General features: G+C 50.5%; 1 protein-coding gene across 1 annotated transcript in view; it reads right to left on the bottom strand.

The window, feature by feature from the left end:
* Nucleotides 1-3,356: 3,356 nt before the first annotated feature.
* The window catches only part of LOC146181276 (uncharacterized), a 40,370-nt gene continuing 33,763 nt past the window's right edge, over nt 3,357-9,963 (bottom strand). The window contains exon 11 of the mRNA XM_084576329.1: nt 3,357-6,748. Within this exon, the coding sequence (XP_084432455.1) occupies nt 6,520-6,748 (229 nt within the window). The 3' untranslated portion in view covers nt 3,357-6,519. The remainder of the gene's footprint in view (nt 6,749-9,963) is intronic.

The following is a 9,963-nucleotide window of genomic DNA, read 5'->3' as shown; positions in this document are numbered from 1 at the left end:
TGCATATACAAGTGTCTCGCGAGAGAGAAAAAAAAGCAAAGAGTTTGGTTCCGACCACGCCTACACGACTCCTGTTGGGAAGATGTAAACGGGGAGGTCGGCAGCACGGTTCGGACGCGGGCACTGTGTGTCTCGAGTCGGGCAAAAGGCAGTCATCTCTGAACGTGCTCCAATTCTCCCAACGAAATGCAAGAAGACCATGTCAAAACTAGCTGGCGTGAAATTACGAACCTACATTACTACACACGAGCGGCTGGCAACCTGTCGACTTGCTATTTCGACTGATCAGGCTGCAGTAGGAACATTCGAACATCAAGTGATGCCAACAGCAAAGACGGTGATGCCATTTACATGAAAGCCAAATTCCCGACATGTTTATAGCTTTCCATCGCCTCTAAACCTAATCTCTTCACCTATCTGTAAAATAATTTCAGCTCTGTTCAGATGGTTCCAAATGAAAGGTTTACGGAATGCGGTTTATCAACTATTAGGAGCATAAGGCTGCCTTTCACGTTAGAAAGAATTGGAGCACGACATCCCTACACAGCTTGTTGTGGCTGCCGACGGCTTCTCGAAGTCGGGAAGGTGTGACTCCGTTCCTGCACTCACTCTTGGCGCACATGTCACCACTGCGCGGCACGACAGCAGCCATGCAGTGTGCACGTGCAGCAGGTGTGCAGTGCGTGCGCTACTTCACGCCTCTTCGTGTTCTTGATTCGCCACGCCGGCTGCGAGTAACAAGAAACAGAGACTGCCAAGGTTGCCCGACTGACCCTGCGTGCGGACCCGTCTCCCAACCTTCCGCTGCTCAAACAGAGAAGAAGCAGAGACAGCTGTAGAGAGACTGCAAAATGGATGAAAGAAATTAATGCCGCAGAAGGCAGCACGAACGAAGGCCAGCGGCGAAAAATGCAGACGCCGAAGGAAACCAAGGAAAAACAATACCAACCAAACGTTTAGACGACGATGCCGAAACCAAGTTCTTCGTTTTACGCTTTCAGTGGTTTTGTCTCCCTTTTTTCGTAAATTTTTCTTTCTCTTCCGAGCAAGAGTGTACACGCGCAGTAAGACGCACAAAAAGCACAGACATGACATGAAGACAGTGAACCTTGTTTCCTAAATCGCGCTTTCGCTAGGTTACAACGACGCGACGATCTACCGCCGGTGTCCGCAACTACACGGGGGTCGCGGACCTCGGCCCTAGGTCGGCTTAGGTTCGAGCACTAACACTCACGAGATTAGATTACTTCACGAGCTACAATGAAAAATGACGGAACTACCAAGAAAGATAGATAGAGTGAGAACAAGTCAAGTTAGGAGGAGGGTTAAGAATAAAGAGCCCCCAAACCAGCAGCAGGCAACTACTGGGCTTTGCACAAAGCCCGACCAGACCCCCTGCAATAGCAAAGCGACACACTGCCCTGGTCTGAGCCAACCAAAGGCGATAACTCCGCCGTTTGCACTACGAGCCTGGCGCCCTGCAAGCAGCAGACAGTGTGGCGCAAAGCACAGACAGCCCTCACAGAAGGGAAATGGCGGCACCGCTTTATGCATGACAGAGCACGGAGGCTGCGGTCGGACAAATACCAAAGGGCAATGCTCGCCACTGCGGAACAGCAATGGCAGTATGCCTGCCCCGGCCAGGGCTGTTAAAGAACCAGAAGTTGCTTCATCCCAAAGAGAAAAAGAATATGAATGGCGAGAGAAATGAACTGGTAGACAATATAGGAAGAATACAGTGAGGGGCGCTACAAGCTTACGTGTGGTGCGTTATTATGCCTACAAAGTGGGCCCCAGTAAAAGGGTGGGGCCACACACTACACATGCAACTAACGAGCAGGTTAAATAGAGCCAAAGCATGCATGTGTGCCTGCCTAAGCGCACACGTACCAGCAAGACGAGAGCGGCGTTCACAAACATCACGTGCACATGACACAGAAGAGACGGGGAACAGAGAGAGAGAGAGAGATAGAGAGATGCTTGAGCCTTCCAGCAGAGATGGCTGCTGCCTCGGAGAAGGGGCTGCGCTACGCTGTTAAATATGTCCGCTTCAGAACCGCCTGCGTTCCGCACCGACGACTCAGTCACAGCCAATCCGCTGCTGTCCGACTGTTTTCATGTGCACGGGGTGCATGCGACGGCAAAAAAAAAAAGGCGCGTGTGCAGTGGGGCAGACGCCCCAACGTGCGTGCTATGCTCGTACGATCGCTCGTACCTTATGCGCACTGCCGGATGACCTCGCCGCGCAAGTGGCTCGCGGCAGCGGTGGTCCAACGGCCTCGGTTCTCGATCTTTGCAACCCACCAGACGCAGTGGAGGAAGAGAGGGTGCGGGAAGGGGCTGCCAGCAGCAGACATGACTGCGCACCACGTGCCATTCCCCACTTGCATGTGAGGCAGTGTGCTGTTCATTCGTGTGGGTGAGAACGGTGTCACTCGCCACCAAAGACACCCATGACTCGACAAAGCGATATTCGTTTGCCCTGTGATCCACGCAGACCTCCTTCTCCTTCTGCTTCAGTGGTGCACACGATTGAAACGATGGAGACACTGTGACCTTGATGGCCACCTCCTCTGTTCCTCCTTTCTTCTCCTCTCCCTCTATATATATATACTTCTTTCCTTCCGCGCCCGCCAGTACAGAAAGAATGGCACAGCAGAAGTGCTTTTTTCCCCAGAAACGCCAACTTCATTGCCTCTTCAGCTCATTTTTGTTTGGCACGTCCCGTTTTGGAGTTTTCAACTTTTTTTCTAAAGTTAATCTACAAAACCCTCAGCAGGACAGAACTAAAACAGAGCAAAGGGGGGGGGGGGGGGGGGGGGGGGGGGGGTGCAGCCCGTGAAGGAAAGCTGAGATGCAACACATTCAAGGAACCCACCACAAGCAGGTGATAGAAAGGAAACCGACAGAACAAACAAATATGATGGCTCTGACTGTCTTCGTGGTTTTCTGAAACAGCAAGCAAAATATTATTACAGAGAAACATCCACAGCTGCACGAGATTGGATTTAAAAACGAGACTTCCGCTGCATAAAATGGTGCTGCATTCCACCCTAAGAAGATGTACACTGTCACACCCAGCGCGACATAGACAGTATTACACAGAAAAAAACAAGTGCAAAGTACAAGCGGCGACGTCGCAAAAATTTTTGCCAGAGCACCAACTCAAGGTGACAACTCGAAGCAAAAATCAAAAGCTGCGATGCCACATAACCAGCAGCATGGCACATGAAACGAAAAAGATACACACAATGAAGAACAGACAAGAAAAAGTAAATGGCGCAATGACAACCATGCAGAGAGGCACACTAGCGCCCTTTGCTGAGTGTGGGCTGTGCCTCTGTGCACTCGATAAAAAGAGGGAGGGAGGGAGGGTAAACACAGAGCAACAAGGGTCGACGTCCCCTCTAACACGGCGAGAGACGTCTCGGCTAAAAACAGGATTCCGGTGTTCGGCGGCACACCAAGTTATGTACAATGCATGGCAATACACGTGGGGCCCACCGACCATTTAAAACGCGTGGCTCGATGTCTCGCTCCCAAAGTGTAACCGCGTGATAAGATGGGACGAGCCCAGCCCTGGGTGGAACTAAAATGGCATCATCAGATGACAACACTGCAGTGAACAAAAAGGAAAAAAAAAAAAAAAAAAGACGCGAGAGAAAGCGGACAAAATGAGACGCTTTCATGAAAATAAAATAGGCATGCAGATGCTCCTTTAGAGACTTAGACCACTTGCAACTTAAACCGCGATTCGTAATAGCAATGACCGCAAGAATAAAATAAAAAGGCGCCAGTTACAGCAATCACTGAAGAGTCACTGAGGATGATGATATATAAGATGACATATAGCTGCGCTGTGTGATGACGAGAAAGGAAAAGCGTATCTACAAAAGACCGAAGGTAAGAAAGAGTGAGAACATGAACAAAAGAAAATACCTTTTCTCGCAGGCTGCGGACGAAACACAAATGGTGAGGGGTAAGGGCGGCGTGTGGAGATGGTGCTCGAAGAAGAACGTAGGTGTAAACGCGCGGCGAACTTCGCTAGTGCCTCCAGCAGTGACAGGAGCATGCAAATGTGTGGCACGCACAAGGAAGGGAGTGTGCCACTATGGCCGCAAAGCACGAGCATGACAGCTCAACGGACAGCTCAAAGGTGCGCAAGCAGGATGACAGGAGCAGCAAGGAGATGTCAAAAGCAAACTCTCAGCTCGCTTCCGGCAGCCTAAAAAGAGCCAGTCAATTGTCAGAACACAACCAATCCCTTCCTGCTGGAAAGCATGTATAGAAGGTAAAAGTACGAGAATGTGGGCCAGCAAAAGACATTCATCTGCCTTTCAAAGAGAAAATGCTAAAAGAGAACCAATCCCTTCCTGCTGGAAAGCATGTATAGAAGGTAAAAGTACGAGAATGTGGGCCAGCAAAAGACATTCATCTGCCTTTCAAAGAGAAAATGCCAAAAGAGAATTATGCCAGGCTTCATTTAATAGAAAGGCGAAAGGTGCAAAACAGAGGTGCTAAGTAAGTGTGCCCACAAGTAAGAACGTTTTCTGAAACCAGCACTTCCACTAGAGCATCTCAACTCCGCAGTGCTTTAGGGGTTGCACCCATCCTTTGCTGTTGAGGGTCGGGAGCTATCCTTCGTAGCCTTGATCTGCCCAGTCAATGCTACAGGGCACTACAGAGTGTTAGGAACAAAGCTATTCCTGTGGCAACGTGTCAGTTCCAACAACAGCCAAGAAATGTGCAGCTAAGGGGGCTCTCTGGACACCATCGATACTGGTGGTGACTCTCGTTCAAGCACACTGTGCCAGTGAGAAGAAGCCCCCTTCACTTTTGTACTCACGCGACTTTCTATCTTGGTAAATCCTCCTTTGCGCCTAGTCGCCTGCAGGTAACCTTTGTACCAAGGAATGTGGACCGTGTAAACTGCAGCTGGCAGCAGCAGCAGCCAAGCAAAACAGGCCTCGCTGCTCCGTGCAGTGTGAAAAACGTGTTGCTGCGATCCTGGCAACTGTGGCGGTTCAAATCGGTTCGCGCAAATCGAGCTCCTAGAAACTGCTGGACTCTTGGTTCACACCAGTCCGTGCAACTCTGGCTCATCTGCACAGTGAAATCTACCTCCGTGACCTTTACGAAGCTACAAGGTCAAGATGGAAGCAGCCTCTGTACCATACACTGCACTAACTGCCAGAGGGACAAGTGAAGTGCCTTTGTGATGACGAGTGCGTGAATCCTGGACCCCTTGCCCAGTGGGAGTGCAAAAGTGCAGATGGCAAAGGTATACGATGAACCTTTCCAACAATGTGAAGGCTGAAACAGAGGAAAATTGAACGCTGCAACCGCTTGCTCTCCCGACCAAGAGCACATCATAGGAGTACCGACAACACTGGAGAGCATTAGCTTCTATACCATGCAGCTGATTTCGCTTTCTTTAGCTCAAAACACTAAAACGCAAAAGAATGCACACGAGATCCAGGGGGAAGACTTCATCATGCATAATCAAGACCAGCTGAGTAACTTCACACACACTGTCCAGCTTGGAGTAGTTTAGTACAGTTGCTCGAAACGAACGGACTTCGACCGCCATTTCAACAGGCTGCCAATAAATGCAGCAACGTGCAGAGCGCTGTCTGTCAAAACTGTCCCACTACCGATTGCCCCACACGATGGCAACGATGCGAAGCCATCACCAGCAGAATCCTAAACTGTACTGCAGGACAAAGCCTTTTCCTGCAGCTCCCTTAGTATTATAAAAAATGAACTGCCAAGAAGGTCGCCGGTACTTTTGAATATGATGCGAGCCAAGGAAAATGTTCCAAGCATAAGATGCACGATAAATGCCCTCGGAAAAACAAAAAATGAACTGTTCAGCTTGAAAAAACAGTGTCATTAATATAAGGTGTTAAATATAGAAATGAAAAAAACCTAACAATTTAAAATGTATTCTACCTAAACTGAATCTCTCACAGGCTGCTGCATTCAAGTCCTTTCCACGAAAATAAAAGAAAGAAAAAGATAACAGATGGAAGTGCCATTACCTGTGAGCAGGCAGAATGTGTAGTCCGCAATGCAGCCTCATTTGCCATGCATAGCATGGCAAGCAAACAGTGTGACAAAAGACAGAGCGGACGATGGGAGAAAGAGGAGCGCACAGCAGGAAGAAGAGCAGGGAAGTGATGCCGGTAAATGAGGCAAACGTGTCAGCCAGCAGCAGCGGCAGCCAGGTGGAAACGGCTGCAACGGACAGTGTGAACAACAAGAGAAGAACGTGGAGCCACGACGAGACGAATAGCCCCTGCCTCAGCTGTGGCAGTGCGAGAGAGCCGCCATAGTGTGAATCTGGGAGACACAATGAGGGGGGATGAATGGCAACGAGATGACAGCACGGTTCCTCCTCCACACAGAATGGGGAGGCTGATAGATGCATCGTGGGGAGGGGGAGGAAAAAAAAAAAGGAAGGATGAACTTAATGATGCTCGACAACAAAGCAAGGAACGTGTGTCGTCGACACTGGTCCTAGTGGAACATCTCCTCCTCGGGTGGCTTGCGCACCCAGCGACCACGGTCGAGCTTGAGGAAGCGCTCAAAGAGCACTTTCTTGGCGCCCTGGTAGCAGAGGGCCGACTCCTTGGTCTCACCATACGTCTTGAGCAGCAGGTCTTCGCGGCCCAGCAGCTCGCAGGTGTCCTTGAAGAGGGCAAAGAGCGACGCCTTGGAGACGCGTGACTCCAGGTTGGTACCGCTCCTGCACACCACAGAGAAAGAACATAAATGGGATCAGAAAAAGAAACAAATCTGCAGAACACTCGAGCGCTGCCTCCAAGTGTAATGGTTCCTGTCTGCCGCTCCCCTTGCAGATCCATGTTTGCGTACTACGCCTAATCACTGATCTCTTATTTTTGTGTCTCTATTATCTTACACATACTCACTACCATACAGATGTAAGCTACCATATATGTTTAAGACCAGCCAGTATAGATAAAAAGCCCTGTTTTAAACCAAGCCGTACGAATGTGACTGCGTGGCCAAAGAGTACCGCATCTAACTTGGGATCCAAGCGTCCTGGAAAGCCGCATTCTGATGTCGCTCTCCCATCTAGAAAGTGCCACCTAAGTCGGCTCAGTCATAAAGTCTCGTGACATCACACAAACTGTTTGACAAATCAGTGCTATGTCACCTGCAGACTACAATGTAAACCACTTATATCAATACCAGATATAACTATATACAGTGAAAGCTCGTTAATTCACAACTCGTTAATTCGAAATTTTGGATAATTCGAAATAGTCATCGTGGTCCGGTCCGCAGTGCATAGAAGTCTATGCGCGTAACAGCTCGTTAATTCACTCAAAAATTGGCGCCGCCACCCATAATTCGAACTGCGCGCCGCCAAGCGGCGCTGTTAAAAACCAGCGTTGGAAGCTTTCACGGCAGAACGATAGATGGCACAACCATCAGGGCGCCGCTAGGGTGCTGGAACAAGTACTAAACAGTCTTTCGTGCCGCGACTCCTTCGAGGAACGACGTTTTAGTGTTATCGACCACGGTTTCGTGTTGCATTTCGTGAGCCCTCGTTTTGCACGCCGCTTGTTGTGACCTTGTGTCCGCGAGATGTGTTCGCGTGGGAAATACTGTGCCAAGACGGTGAAGGAGAAAGTGGCTATTTTACGCGAGGTGGATGAACGGAAGGCCAGCAAAGTGGAAATCGCGAAAAAGCACGGGATTCCACCAAGCACGTTGTCGACGCACGTCCGAAATAGGAAGGCCATCGAGGATGCCTATGAAGCCGAAGATTTCGCCAGCAACAGAAAAAGGCTTCGGTTAGCCAAGTATCCGGAAATTGAGACCGCTGTGATCACGAGGGTGAAAGAAATGAGAAGCGCTGACATTCCACTGAGCGGCCCAATTATCATGGCGAAGGCGGCCGATTTCGCCCTGCGCTTGAATGTGGAAGATTTTGTCGCCTCCGAAGGATGGTTTCACCGCTTTAGAGACAGACATAATCTTGTCTTCCGGGTGTTGTCTGGAGAAGCTAAAGAAGTGGATGCAGAAACTTGTGCCACGTGGCGAAGCGGTGCTCTGCAGCAGTACTTAGAAAGCTACTCGGCACATGATATATTCAATGCTGATGAGACGGCTTTGTTTTATAAGCTCCAGCCCGACAGAACAGTAACATTTAAAGGGGACAGCTGCGCTGGCGGCAAGCAAAGCAAAGAGCGGATTACTGTTCTGGTCGCCGCTAATATGACCGGGACGGAGAAGGTCCCTCTTTTTGTTGTCGGCAAGGCACATAAGCCTAGATGTTTCAAGAACATTAGGATGCTGCCGACGGAATACTCCGCCAACAGCAAGGCGTGGATGACGGGCGAATTGTTTAAAAAATGGCTCTTGAAATTCGATTGGAGGATGGAGCTAGGGAAGCGTCAAGTTCTCCTCATTGTGGATAACTGCTTGGCACACAAAGTCGACGCCGAGCTGAAAGCCACAAGGCTCGTCTTTTTGCCCACCAACACGACTGCGGCCTTGCAGCCGATGGATCAGGGGGTGATCAGAAACATCAAATGTTTCTATAGGCGCCACATGATCGAGCGCATGACTTTGTGCACTGGAAACCAGAAGACCAGCACCATCACGTTGCTCACAGCAATGCACATGTTGGTGCGTGCATGGGAGCAGGTCACGCCGTCCACAATTGCAAACTGCTTCCACCACTGTGGCTTTGCTGCCGGAAGTATGAAAGAAAGTGGCGACGATGGGAGTCCGGAGCCTCTGCCTGCGGCTGTGCGTGCTGTGCTGCAGGACGTCAGTTTTGATGATTACGTTGGAGTAGACAGCGATGCAGCAGTGTGCGGTGCCCTAAGTGATGAGGACATTGTCGCTGAAATTGTTGGGGAGCAGTCTGTCCCAGAAGAGGCAGAAGACGAGGACGACGACGAGGAGCAAGAGCCCGTGCGTCCATCCGCGGCAGAAGTTATGGGAGCGCTGAATGTCGCGCGCCTTTTCTTCAGCTTTGAAGAGGGGGAAGAAGACTCCCTGCGTCGCATTCGCATGCTAGAAGACCGAGTGAGTACGGTAGCCCTCAGAGAGAAGAAGCAGAAGATGATAACAGACTTTTTTGCTAAATAAATGTTTTTCGTGCCCTCCGGGCATCAAATGCCTTCATTTTTGCTCACTTTCATTAGTTCGAATTTTGGTTAATTCGAACTGGCCTGGCGGCCCCGTGGAATTTGAATTAACGAGCTTTTACTGTACTGTAAAATCTCGGTGATACAAATCCTGTTGATACGAATTTCGGAATAATGCGAATTCACGAAATTCCCCAGCTAGGTGCATTGGGTACAATGTGCAAAATTTTGGATGGTCCGTACACTCTCCTGCGCCACTACGGATGATACCAACGCGTGAACTGCAACCCCAACCTTGAGCACTACGCAATGCCCGCACATCGTTGACTCTGCGATCGCCAGATGCGCTGTATGTATTCATCACGAGCAGTGGTCTGCACCTTGCCGACGTCGCAATTATCTGTCGGGCTCACATTGCAAAAAACTTTCAGCGGCACGTGGCCCACAAACCGCAGACGGCGTACGCGGCGGGTGCGCACAAACCAGACATCACTGGCTCTGCGATCGCGATCCGCGAGCAGTTTGCGGTGCCGCGTGGCCTGCGTGTCGCCATCTCCAGTCATGCTCTACATGCCGCGAGAAATAAGCAGAGGCGGGCTGACCGCGCATCACCGGCATCGCGATCGTTTTCCACGCCGCGACAGGTTTGCAGCGGCGCACGGCCATAAGTAGCAGCTGGCGGCAGGTGCGCACGGCCGCATATCGTAGACTTCGCAACCGCGAGGGGGCATTGCGTACGATTAATAAATCAGCGCTGTCATCATCGCAGTCGCTGCCTGTCCCGCAGCTGCTGCTGCTGCACTAATGGTGCAGCCGTACGGCCATCGCCGGATAG

This window comes from Amblyomma maculatum, chromosome 8, assembly GCF_055883805.1.
Source record: "Amblyomma maculatum isolate TAMU_Amacu chromosome 8, ASM5588380v1, whole genome shotgun sequence".
Taxonomy (NCBI): Eukaryota; Metazoa; Arthropoda; class Arachnida; order Ixodida; family Ixodidae; genus Amblyomma; species Amblyomma maculatum.
This window is presented reverse-complemented; position numbering and strand designations above follow the sequence as displayed.